Source organism: Cyclopterus lumpus, chromosome 21, assembly GCF_009769545.1.
Source record: "Cyclopterus lumpus isolate fCycLum1 chromosome 21, fCycLum1.pri, whole genome shotgun sequence".
NCBI lineage: Eukaryota > Metazoa > Chordata > Actinopteri > Perciformes > Cyclopteridae > Cyclopterus > Cyclopterus lumpus.
Genome location: NC_046986.1, coordinates 450,001 through 462,478, shown reverse-complemented (window position 1 = coordinate 462,478; position 12,478 = coordinate 450,001). Strand labels below are relative to the sequence as shown.

Below are 12,478 nucleotides of genomic sequence, written 5' to 3'. Positions count from 1 at the left end.
TCAGGGGAACACCAGAGGAACATGAGGGGAACACCAGAGGAACATCAGAGGAACATGAGGGGAACACCAGAGGAACATCAGAGGAACATGAGGGGAACATCAGAGGAACATCAGAGGAACATCAGAGGACTTCAGAGGAACATCAGAGGACTTCAGAAGAGGAGTTCACTTCACAAGCTGCTGCTTTGAGCCTCAGCACCCTGACTAGTGAGTTAAATATATTAATATACACTCCATGTTTCTGTGGTATCAGCATCTATATATATATATATGTGTATATATATATGTATATATATACATATATGTATATACATATATATATATGTGTATATATATATATATACATATATATATACATACATATATATATATATATGATACCCTTCTGTTAAAGAAAGAAAACTTAAAACTGACAAAAGTAATAATAAATGTCCTGAAAATGTAACTAATAAAAATCAGACATTGCTTTTGAATTGTGGTTTAACAAAATACTTTTTAAAAGTAATCAAGCGGTTTCTGTAACTCTCGATGATTGAACAGGTTGTAAATATTAAGTTATTGGTACCATCATTTCTTTGACTTAAAAGTATTTTTGTTGAACCACAATTCAAAAGCAATGGCTGATTTTCATCAGTTAATTTTAAGTACATTTTAATTTATTAATACTTTTGTCAGTTTCAAGTTATTGTAGTCACTATTGTGGGTTTTCCTTTCTTTAACGAAAGGGTGCCAACTATGTTGTGTGTGTTGTATGTGTGTGTATATATATATATATATATATATATATATATATATATATATATATATATATATATATATACACAATGTGTATATGAATTGACTGAATTTTAAAACAAAGAATCCAGACACATTTAAATGGAAAAATAAAAACTCTCCCCACAGAATTTGGGAAATATTATTAGAGAATCTGGAAAGTAAAATAAAAGACGTCTTTAACAGGACCTTTATTCAGGAGAAAAACATCCGTGGAACTTCCTGTGACTCTACTGGGAGTGTTGGGGCCCCGCCTTCCTCTCACTTCCCTTTACTGGGAGCGTGTGGGTTCAAGAGATGTCAGGACATGTTCCAACAAAGAGAGCCCGAGGGCGGAGAACCTTCACGGGGCACTTGACCCCATAAATGTGACGCGTGTCTTCCCCCAACAAGGACCATGGCAGCGGCGGCCTGGACCCTGCTGCTGTCTGCGCTGCTGTCTGCGCTGCTGTCTGCGCAGCTGGCTGCCGCCTCCACTGAGGCGCACAGTGAGTACTTTTATTCTTTTTCTACTCTTCTTCTATTCTAAAAAGCTTCTGCTGCTAGAAATGATTCCTAAAACCCAGACACTGGAACTTTATGGCATGGAGATGTTATACAATTGTTAATTGATATAATAATTATTGAATTAACATTAACAATTGGCTTCTGTGTGTTAAAGAAAACATTTGAACCCCTGTTGGGGAAATAAACGAATTACACATATTTATGAGTAATTAAATAATAAATAGAAAGTCACAGTGCAGGGATCTTTCGCTGCTTTCCCTGTTTATAACTTGTTTATAATGGTTTATAACCTGTTTATAACTGTTTATTACCCGTGTATTACTTGTTTATAACCATTTATTACCGTTTATAACCTGTTTATAACCGTTTATTACCGTTTATAACCAGTTTATAACCAGTTTATAACGGGTTTATAACCCGTTAATAACCTTTTTGTAACAGATTTTTACCTGTATACAACCGGTTTATTACCTGTTTATAACTGGTTTATAACCTGTTTATAACCGGTTTAACCGGTTTATAACCTGTTTATAACCGTTCAAGGTGTGTGAGGTCCGTCAGTTCTTTCTATCCAACACAAACAGTCAAAGGTGGCAAACATTCACAATCACACCTTTCGACTACAGGAAGTCTCATGCAGGAAGTCAACAGGGTGTTGCAAAGGAAGCCGTCCACTCGGTGGGAAGTTACGCAATAAGAGCGAGTGACTTTATGAACACATCGGTGGCTTCAATAGTTTACTGCAAATTAAATAATGAATCACCCAGAACTGATAACACATGAGGTATTACATACAGGTGGTCTATATGAGTGTTATGAGCTTCTTTCATAAGCACCTGACTCAGTAAATGAGGTTGGATGCCAAGACACAAAGAGACACAGCAACCAACCTCATCATGGTATCACCGGACTTCCTGTCGGAGGATTCACCTCAAGTCTACCACACACACGTTGAGAGGATGTGTGTGTGTTTGTTCTCCACCTGCATTCCTGAATCACAGGGCTTCTCCTGTGTCTGATCTGTGTTCTTGGTGTAGTTTTGACTGGTTTATGGCATATTTGAGCAAAGGATTACTACAACGGCGTTGGTTCTTCCGATCCTTCCGACTGTACATGAATGAGAATAGTTTTATGAACACCTGCTTTAACATAAATATATGTTGCTGCAGCTGATTATTAGTGTAAAATAAACACTTTTATTTAGTGAGAAATAGTCAACTCTGTTACATTACATTACATTACATGGCACTTCAAGAATGTCTTAAAGACATAAAAACATGGACACACTGTAAAGAATCTCTAGTTATCTTTGACCGAGACTTGTCCTTTAACTCCCACGTTAAGCAAATCTCAAGAACTGCATTTTATCATCTACGTAACATTTCAAAAATCAGGCACATCTTGTCAGGATCTGTAGTGTTGTCGTGTTTCCTGTTTTATTTTGAAGTCCTTGTCTCTCGTGTCCTCTGTTTCTCTTCACTTCCTGTCCCTGTGATTGTCTGCCCTCTTCCTGATTGTTTCCTCCTGTGTCTAATCACCTGCACCAGACCTCTGTATTTAAGTCCTGTTCATGTCATTCCCCTTTGTCGGTTCGTCTTGTCTAGATCGTGGAAGATCTTGTGTGTGAGACTGTTTTGAATCCTGTTTTTGGATCCTGTTGAGCAATAAAGTTGCTTTTCCATCGTTGACGGCGTTTGGGTCCAGTGTCCTGTAGCTGCGCACATAACAGAACGAACCGACCAAAGATGGACCCAGCCTACAACCCCTTCGAAGGGACCCGCTTGGCCTATGGGGGTCCTCGTAGCCTCCAGAAGGGGAACTACAACCCCCATAGGGTCTCGGCACCAAACCCCTTCGAAGGGACCCGCTTGGCCTATGGGGGCCGTCGTAGCCTCCAGAAGGGGAACTACAACCCCCCCTAGGGTCTCGGCACCAGACCCCTTCAACGGGACCCGTTTGGCTTATGGGGGGCCTCGTAGCCCCAGGGGCAGAGGTCACCCAGGCCCAGCCCCGGAGTGGGGGGCGCAAACCTCCGGACCGCGTCGGTGGAGGGTTCCGGCTGCCGCCTCTGTGCCGCAGACTACTCCGGTTCCCGCAGTCGCCTCCGTGCTGCAGCCCTCGCCCGTTCCTGTTGCCGCCTCCGTGTTCCGGCCAACCCCAACTTCCTGTGACCTATCGGACTGCCGGCCGGCCCTTGCTTCCTTTGCCTTGTCCCAGGACACTTTCCGGGACATGATGGAGTCCCTCCAAGCGTTAAACAGGGTCCTGCTTCGGCCGCAGTCTACGGCGGTTCCTGCTAACGCTGCGCCGCAGTCAACGCCGGTTCCTGCCGACGCTGCGCCACAGTCAACGCCGGTTCCTGCCGACGCTGCGCCGCAGTCCACGGCGGTTCCTGCGGATGCTGTCCCGTCGGTGCCCCGGCTCCCCGTGTCCCGTCGGCGCCCCGGCCGATCCCGGCTACCCGTGTCCCGTCGGCGTCCCGGCCGACCCCAGCTCCTCGTGTCCCTTCGGCGCCCCGGCCGATCCCAGCTCCTCGTGTCCCGTCGGCGCCCCGGCCGATCCCAGCTCCTCGTGTCCCGTCGGCGCCCCGGCCGATCCCAGCTCCTCGTGTCCCGTCGGCGCCCCGGCCGACCCCAGCTCCTCGTGTCCCGTCGGCGCCCCGGCCGACCCCAGCTCCTCGTGTCCCGTCGGCGCCCCGGCCGACCCCAGCTCCTCGTGTCCCGTCGGCGCCCCGGCCGACCCCAGCTCCCCGTGTCCCGTCGGCGCCCCGGCAGACTCCGTTTCCTCCTGTCCCGTTGCCGCCCCGGCCGACTCAGGTTCTCTGTGTTTGGTCGCCACCCTGGCCGCTTCCGGCTTCTGTTCCCGGGGTTCCCCCGGAGCCCGTCTGTTCGCCTGGTGGTCGCCCTTCTGCGATCCCGGCTCCCCATGTCCCGTCGGCGCCCTGGCCGACCCCGGCTCCCCTTGTCACGTCGCCGCCCCGGCAGACTCCGTTTCCTCCTGTCCCGTTGCCGGCCCGGCCAACTCAGGTTCTCTGTGTTCGGTCGCCACCCTGGCCGCTTCCGGCTTCTGTTTCCCGGGTTCCCCCGGAGCCCGTCTGTTCGCCTGGTGGTCGCCCTTCTGCCCGTCCCCCGGAGCAGGTCTATGTGCCTGGTGGCCGTCCTCCTGCCCGTCCTCCGGAGCAGGTCAGTCCTCCTGGTGGCCGTCCTCCTGCCCGTCCTCCGGAGCAGGTCAGTCCTCCTGGTGGTCGTCCTCCGGCCCGTCCCCTGAACTTCTTCTGCCAGGCTTTTGGTCCCGGCTCCCCTCCACCCACCCTGGGGGACTTTGTTGGGACGTCTGGAATCCGCCCCTTGAGAGGGGGGTTATGTCAGGATCTGTAGTGTTGTTGTGTTTCCTGTTTTATTTTGAAGTCCTTGTCTCTCGTGTCCTCTGTTTCTCTTCACTTCCTGTCCCTGTGATTGTCTGCCCTCTTCCTGATTGTTTCCTCCTGTGTCCAATCACCTGCACCAGACCTCTGTATTTAAGTCCTGTTCATGTCATTCCCCTTTGTCGGTTCGTCTTGTCTAGATCGTGGAAGATCTTGTGTGTGAGACTGTTTTGAATCCTGTTTTTGGATCCTGTTGAGCAATAAAGTTGCTTTTCCATCGTTGACGGCGTTTGGGTCCTGTGTTTCGAGCTGCACATAACACATCTTGTCTCAAAAAGATGCAGAAAAGCTGGTTCACGCGTTTTGTTACTTCCAGACTAGATTACTACAACTCCTTATTATCAGGCTGCTCTAATAAGTCTCTTAAATCCCTCCAGTTGATCCAGAATGCTGCAGCTCGTGTACTCACAAAAACTAAGAAAAGAGATCACATGACTCCTGTATTAGCTGCTCTGCACTGGCTCCCTGTAAAATCAAGAATCACATTTAAAATTCTTCTCCTCACCTACAAAGCCTTGATTGGTGATGCACCATCATATCTTAAGGAGCTTGTAGTACCATATTGCCCCACTAGAGAGCTGCGCTCACTAAATGCGGGGCTACTTGTGGTTCCTAGAGTCCTAAAAAGTAGGAAGGGAGCCAGAGCCTTCAGTTAGGTTAGACCATGTCCTGGTAACCAGTGAAGGTCGCGGAGGAGCAGAGGATTGTGGGTACATTTAGGAGGTTGAAGACCAGTCGAGCAGCTGCATTCTGGATGAGCTGTAGAGGTCGAATGGCATTAGCAGGTAGACCTGAAGGAGGGAGTTACAGTAGTCTAGCTGTGAGATGACCAGGTGCCACTGCTCACCTGTCTGCTGCTCACCTGCAGCGCGTCACACTGACGGCCCGATGTTGAAGCTGTTAGCGCTGACCAAGCAGGTGACCTCCTCTGCCCCAGACCCCAATGGGGAGCCAGACGACACCTTCCAGGTGAGCGTCGGCCACCTCTTCCTGCTCAAGTGCCTCTTTGTGGACACCCACGCCAGCGTGACGTGGAGCCGAGGGGGCGGGCTTGGCCCGAGCCTGCCCCCCGGGGTGGAGGTCAGGGACGGGCTACTGTGGTTTCTACCTGTGCAGATGTCTCATGCTGGAGCCTACACCTGTGAGAAAAGGTATTCTTCTGGTACACTTCCCCCTGTAGGCCAGTTATATTCATTTCAGGATTAGTCAGCGGACCTAATTAATTAATTGAACTGAAAATATTGAACAATTTAAAGTTTTTGTTTATTTTTAACTAATATTATTCTTTTAAATTTTTTTTATTTTAGGATTAAAAGAAAAACGATACCATGGATAATGACTCATATTGTTTAGTAATTCCTTATCTAGATAATCTCAGTTGTCTCCCGGCTCCTCTTCAGGGACCAGACCGGATCCCTGGCAGTGACGTTCGGGGTGTCTGTGTCCGGTGGAAAGTGTCCCGACCCGCCTGAAAAGAAGTCCGCCGCCGTGGGAGTCACCGAGCTTCTGTCCTGCAAACAGAAAGAGATCCTGGAGCTGAACCACACGAGGAACATACGATGGGTGAAGGTACGCAGGCCGCGTGAGCTCCGGGTGCTCGTTTCAACGCAGGCCTGATAAAGTACATGAATATTTTATATATAATTCATGAATCATTGTTTGTTAAACTGATTTTAATTTGTTTTGGTAACACGAGGACTGCCAGCTGATGGAGCCGCCAGGGGAACGCACCTCAGTGTCTGAGAGCGGCTTCCTGAGGCTGTCTGGCACCTCAAAGGAGGATTCTGGGAAATACACCTGCCTGGTGGACGTCAGCGTGGACGGCAGGATGTACACCGCTGCTCGCAGCATCTGGCTGGCTGTCGACAAGGGTGTGTTATTGTTATTTTTATCATTGTTGTTGTTATTCTTATTCTCTGCTTACACTGATTATGTTTCTTCAGACATCTCAACTACACTCATTGTAGAGCCTCAGGTGGTGTACCCTCAACAGGAGGTGGTGGTGGTGGAAGAAGGTAAGGAACACTCTTTTGTTCAACTGTGTTGTAATTTAATGAAATGAGGATCAAAATAAATCAAATCCAAACAGTTGTGAAGATCTATGTTTTGTCTGTGTTCAACTCTTCAGGCCTCCTAAATGTATAAGCATAAATAATAAATAAACAAAGTGTCCCTCCCACATGAAGAGCTTTGTGGTGCAGCCTCTCCCGACCCCGACCTGCAGGAACAAAAGAAACATTCGACATAAAAGTGTTCAGTCTGAACATAAGAATCCTTTTTAAATGGCGTCAGGTCAACGTGCTTTATGCATGTTTATGGGGACTCACTCCTGTAACTGATGGACCACAGTAACCAGGATGTGTGGAGTGACGCTGCTTTGCCCCTCCCCCCCATGACTGCAGGGACGAGGGCGGAGCTCCACTGCTACGCCTACATCGGCTTCAGCGACGACGACGAGACTCTGATGTACTGGACCGTGAACGAGACGCACACGGACGAACACCAGGAACTGGCCGTGTCCTTGAATGTGTACGTTCTTCTGCTTTCTGTCCGTTCTTCTACTGTCAGTTCTTCTGCTTCCTGTCCGTTCTTCTACTGTCAGTTATTCTGCTTCCTGTCAGTTCTTCTACTTCCTGTCCGTTATTCTACTGTCAGTTATTCTGCTTCCTGTCAGTTCTTCTACTTCCTGTCCGTTCTTCTACTGTCAGTTCTTCTACTTCCTGTCAGTTCTTCTGTTTCCTGTTAGTTCTTCTACTGTCAGCTCTTCTACTTCATGTCAGTTCTGTTTCCTGTTAGTTCTTCTACTGTCAGTTATTTTGCTTCCTGTCAGTTCTTCTGTTTCCTGTTAGTTCTTCTACTGTCAGTTCTTCTGCTTCCTGTCAGTACTTCTACTGTCAGTACTTCTGCTTCCTGTCAGTTCTTCTCCTGTTAGTTCTGCTACTTCCTGTCAGTTCTTCTGCTTACTGTCAGTTCTTCTGCTGTCAGTTCTTCTACTGTTAGTTATTCTGCTTCCTGTCCGTTCTTCTACTATTAGTTCTTCTACTGTCAGTTCTTCTACTTCCTGTCCGTTCTTCTACTGTTAGTTCTGCTACTTCCTGTCAGTTCTTCTACTTCCTGTCAGTTCTTCTACTCAGTTCTTCTACTTCCTGTCAGTTCTTCTACTCTCAGTTCTTCTGCTTCCTGTCAGTTCTTCTACTATTAGTTCTGCTACTTCCTGTCAGTTCTTCTGTTTCCTGTTAGTTCTTCTACTGTCAGTTCTTCTACTTCCTGTCAGTTCTTCTACTGTCAGTTCTTCTACTTCCTGTCAGTTCTTCTGTTTCCTGTTAGTTCTTCTACTGTCAGTTCTTCTGCTTCCTGTCAGTTATTCTACTGTCAGTACTTCTGCTTCCTGTCAGTTATTCTACTGTCAGTACTTCTGCTTCCTGTCAGTTCTTCTACTGTCAGTTCTTCTACTTCCTGTCAGTTCTTCTGCTTCCTGTCAGTTCTTCTACTGTCAGTTCTTCTACTTCCTGTCAGTTCTTCTGTTTCCTGTTAATTCTTCTACTGTCAGTTCTTCTGCTTCCTGTCAGTTCTTCTACTGTCAGTTCTTCTACTTCCTGTCAGTTCTTCTGTTTCCTGTTAGTTCTTCTACTGTCAGTTCTTCTACTTCCTGTCAGTTCTTCTGTTTCCTGTTAGTTCTTCTACTGTCAGTTCTTCTGCTTCCTGTCAGTTATTCTACTGTCAGTACTTCTGCTTCCTGTCAGTTATTCTACTGTCAGTACTTCTGCTTCCTGTCAGTTCTTCTACTGTCAGTTCTTCTACTTCCTGTCAGTTCTTCTGCTTTCTGTCAGTTCTTATACTTCCTGTCAGTTCTTCGGCTTCCTGTCAGTTCTTCTACTGTTAGTTCTTCTGCTTCCTGTCAGTTCTTCTCCTGTCAGTTCTTCTGCTTACTGTCAGTTATTCTGCTGTCAGTTCTTCTACTGTTAGTTATTCTGCTTCCTGTCCGTTCTTCTACTATTAGTTCTTCTACTGTCAGTTCTTCTACTTCCTGTCCGTTCTTCTACTGTTAGTTCTTCTACTTCCTGTCAGTTCTTCTGCTTCCTGTCAGTTCTTCTACTCTCAGTTCTTCTGCTTCCTGTCAGTTCTTCTACTGTCAGTTATTCTACTTCCTGTCAGTTCTTCTACTGTCAGTTCTTCTGCTTGTCAGTTCTTCTACTGTCAGTTCTTCTACTTCCTGTCAGTTCTTCTGTTTCCTGTTAGTTCTTCTACTGTCAGTTCTTCTACTTCCTGTCAGTTCTTCTACTGTCAGTTCTTCTGCTTCCTGACAGTTCTTCTACTTCCTGTCAGTTCTTCTGTTTCCTGTCAGTTCTTCTACTGTCAGTTCTTCTACTTCCTGTCAGTTCTTCTGTTTCCTGTTAATTCTTCTACTGTCAGTTCTTCTGCTTCCTGTCAGTTCTTCTACTGTCAGTTCTTCTACTTCCTGTCAGTTCTTCTGTTTCCTGTTAGTTCTTCTACTGTCAGTTCTTCTGTTTCCTGTTAGTTCTTCTACTGTCAGTACTTCTGCTTCCTGTCAGTTCTTCTACTGTCAGTACTTCTGCTTCCTGTCAGTTCTTCTCCTGTCAGTTATTCTGCTTCCTGTCAGTTCTTCTACTGTCAATTATTCTGCTTCCTGTCAGTTCTTCTACTGTCAGTTCTTCTGCTTCCTGCCAGTTCTTCTGCTGTCAGTTCTTCTACTGTTAGTTATTCTGCTTCCTGTCAGTTCTTCTACTCTCAGTTCTTCTACTTCCTGTCAGTTCTTCTGTTTCCTGTTAGTTCTTCTACTGTCAGTTCTTCTACTTCCTGTCAGTTATTCTGCTTCCTGTCAGTTCTTCTACTGTCAGTTCTTCTGTTTCCTGTTAGTTCTTCTACTGTCAGTACTTCTGCTTCCTGTCAGTTCTTCTACTGTCAGTACTTCTGCTTCCTGTCAGTTCTTCTCCTGTCAGTTATTCTGCTTCCTGTCAGTTCTTCTACTGTCAGTTATTCTGCTTCCTGACAGTTCTTCTACTGTCAGTTCTTCTGCTTCCTGCCAGTTCTTCTGCTGTCAGTTCTTCTACTGTTAGTTATTCTGCTTCCTGTCAGTTCTTCTACTCTCAGTTCTTCTACTTCCTGTCAGTTCTTCTGTATCCTGTTAGTTCTTCTACTGTCAGTTATTCTACTTCCTGTCAGTTCTTCTGCTTCCTGTCAGTTCTTCTACTGTCAGTTATTCTACTTCCTGTCAGTTCTTCTGCTTCCTGTCAGTTCTTCTACTGTTAGTTCTTCTGCTTCCTGTCAGTTCTTCTGCTGGCAGTTCTTCTACTGTTAGTTATTCTACTTCCTGTCAGTTCTTCTACTGTTAGTTCTTCTGCTTCCTGTCAGTTCTTCTGCTGGCAGTTCTTCTACTGTTAGTTATTCTACTTCCTGTCAGTTCTTCTGCTTCCTGTCGGTTCTTCTGCTGTTAGTTCTTCTACTTCCTGTCAGTTCTCCTGTCAGTTTGTGTACTTCCTGTCAGTTATTCTGCTGTTAGTTCTTCTGCTTTCTGTCAGTTGTTCTGCTTCCTGTCAGTTCTGTCAGTTGTTCTGCTCCCTGTCAGTTCTGTCAGTTGTTCTGCTCCCTGTCAGTTCTGTCAGTTGTTCTGCTTCCTGCAGACTCGGCCTGTGAGGCGTTACGACTCACACAAGGTGGATTTTTATGGACAGATTAAAAAAATGTTTTTTAATATTAAATGCAGCTTTTAAACGAAGCAGAATGAAAGAAGAAAAAGCATGAATACAGTATGTTCAGTTTTTCTTGATTGATTGATGGATGGATTGACGGATGGATTGACGGATGGATTGACGGATTGATTGATGGATTGATTGATGGATTGCCTGCTCCTGTCCCTTCTAGTTCTTTCAAAAGAGGCCGGGTGTACGGCCGCTCCACTCTGTCCATCTCCAAAGTCCTCCGTCAGTTCCTGAATGTCCCGATCTCCTGCTGCGTCTCCAACTCAGCGGGATTCAATGTCGGCGTTGTGTGGCTTCAAGAAGGTATTTCTGATCCTCTTCTTCTTCTTGTTCTTCTTCTAATAAACGTCACACTAATGTGTAGGAAATATCGAAGACAATAATTCCAGGGATTATGATTTAAGAACACATGGTTAATCTTGTAATGCTCCTTTAAATTAATTTACCCTGTTAAACAAATGTGTTTTAATGTTTATGTTTGTTGTAATACACATCTTGGCCACAAGAGGCTGTCCCAGGTTCTAAATGGGACTCGTGTTTTCTCCATGCACTTTAACCACAAGGTGCTTATGTAAATAAAAAGCTCACCTGTAAGAAAATATGAATGCTTTTTAAAAAACTGCCAAATTGTTTTTGCTCCCGGTTTTACCAGGTTTAAAAAAAAAAAGTAAATTCAAAAAATTATTCTTTGCCCATTTTATTTTCGTCTCGCAGATGCATTAGTCTATTTTTATGTGCAATGTTTTTTTTCCCCAAACTACATTTGTCTTGTAGTTCAGTTACAAATAAACCAAATAGTGGTAGTGTTTTATTCAGTCATCACACATCAGGGTTTTCGGTTCCTCGAAGCAAGTTTGTCAAAATCACCATAGCAACACATCCAACAATGTGAACCTGCTCCAGGCTCATTCAGTCTAGCTGGATAAACTGGCCACGCCCCCTGAAGGAAGTGGCCCCTCCCTTCCTCATTGATGAAGTGATATTAGTGATATTAATGTTTCATAGGGAGAGAGTTCTGATGACGTGATGACGACTTCCTGTACGAGCGCCTTCCATTCTGCCCTCAAGGAATCAATTATTACAGACCTTCTGGAGCCTACATTGAACACCACATTGACTGTCTCACAGACTGTATGCAGAGCCTTACATTGTTGTACAGTGTGGTACATTGATGTTCTACAGTGTGGTACAGTGTTGTACATTGTTGTACATTGTGGTAAATTGTTGTACATTGTGGTACATTGTTGTACATTGTGGTACATTGTTCTACATTATGGTATAGTGTGGTACATTGTTGTACATTGTGGTACATTGTTCTACATTATGGTATAGTGTGGTACATTGTTGTATAGTGTGGTACATTGTTGTTCTACAGTGTGGTGCATTGTTGTACTGTGTGGTACATTGTTGTACAGTGTGGTACATTGTTGTACAGTGTGGTACATTGTTGTATAGTGTAGTACATTGTGGTACATTATGGTATAGTGTGGTACATTGTTGTTCTACAGTGTGGTAAATTGTGGTACATTGTTGTACAGTGTGGTACATTGTTGTTCTACAGTGTGGTAAATTGTGGTACAGTGTGGTACATTGTTGTACAGTGCGGTACATTGTTGTACAGTGTGGTACATTGTTCTACAGTGTGGTACATTGTTGTACATTGTGGTAAATTGTTGTACATTGTGGTACAATGTTGTACAGTGTGGTACAATGTTGTACAGTGTGGTACATTGTTGTACATTGTGGTACATTGTTGTACAGTGTGGTACATTGTTCTACAGTGTGGTACATTGTGGTACATTGTTGTACAGTGTGGTACATTGTGGTACAGTGTGGTACATTGTTGTACAGTGTGGTATATTGTGGTACATTGTTGTACAGTGTTGTACATTGTGGTACAATGTTGTACAGTGTGGTACATTGTTGTACAGTGTGGTACATTGTTGTACATTGTTCTACATTGTTGTACAGTGTGGTACATTGTTGTACAGTGTGGTACATTGTTCTACAGTGTGGTACATTGTGGTACATTGTTGTACAGTGTGGTACAGTG

At 45.2% G+C, this 12,478-nt stretch overlaps 1 protein-coding gene across 4 annotated transcripts in view; it reads left to right on the top strand.

Annotated features, from left to right (window-relative positions):
* Positions 1–12,478, top strand: part of LOC117750860 (interleukin-1 receptor-like 2) — a 20,321-nt gene continuing 7,843 nt past the window's right edge. The window contains exons 1-8 of one of the 4 annotated variants that reach the window (XM_034562273.1): positions 1–207; positions 961–1,262; positions 5,624–5,856; positions 6,106–6,274; positions 6,402–6,576; positions 6,649–6,720; positions 7,108–7,234; positions 10,589–10,728. In XM_034562273.1, the coding sequence (XP_034418164.1) occupies positions 5,822–5,856; positions 6,106–6,274; positions 6,402–6,576; positions 6,649–6,720; positions 7,108–7,234; positions 10,589–10,728 (718 nt within the window). In that variant the 5' untranslated portion in view covers positions 1–207; positions 961–1,262; positions 5,624–5,821. Of the gene's footprint in view, positions 208–960; positions 1,263–5,573; positions 5,857–6,105; positions 6,275–6,401; positions 6,577–6,648; positions 6,721–7,107; positions 7,235–10,588; positions 10,729–12,478 lie in introns of all 4 variants that reach the window. The other 3 variants (XM_034562272.1, XM_034562270.1, XM_034562269.1) reach the window with 3 other exon arrangements.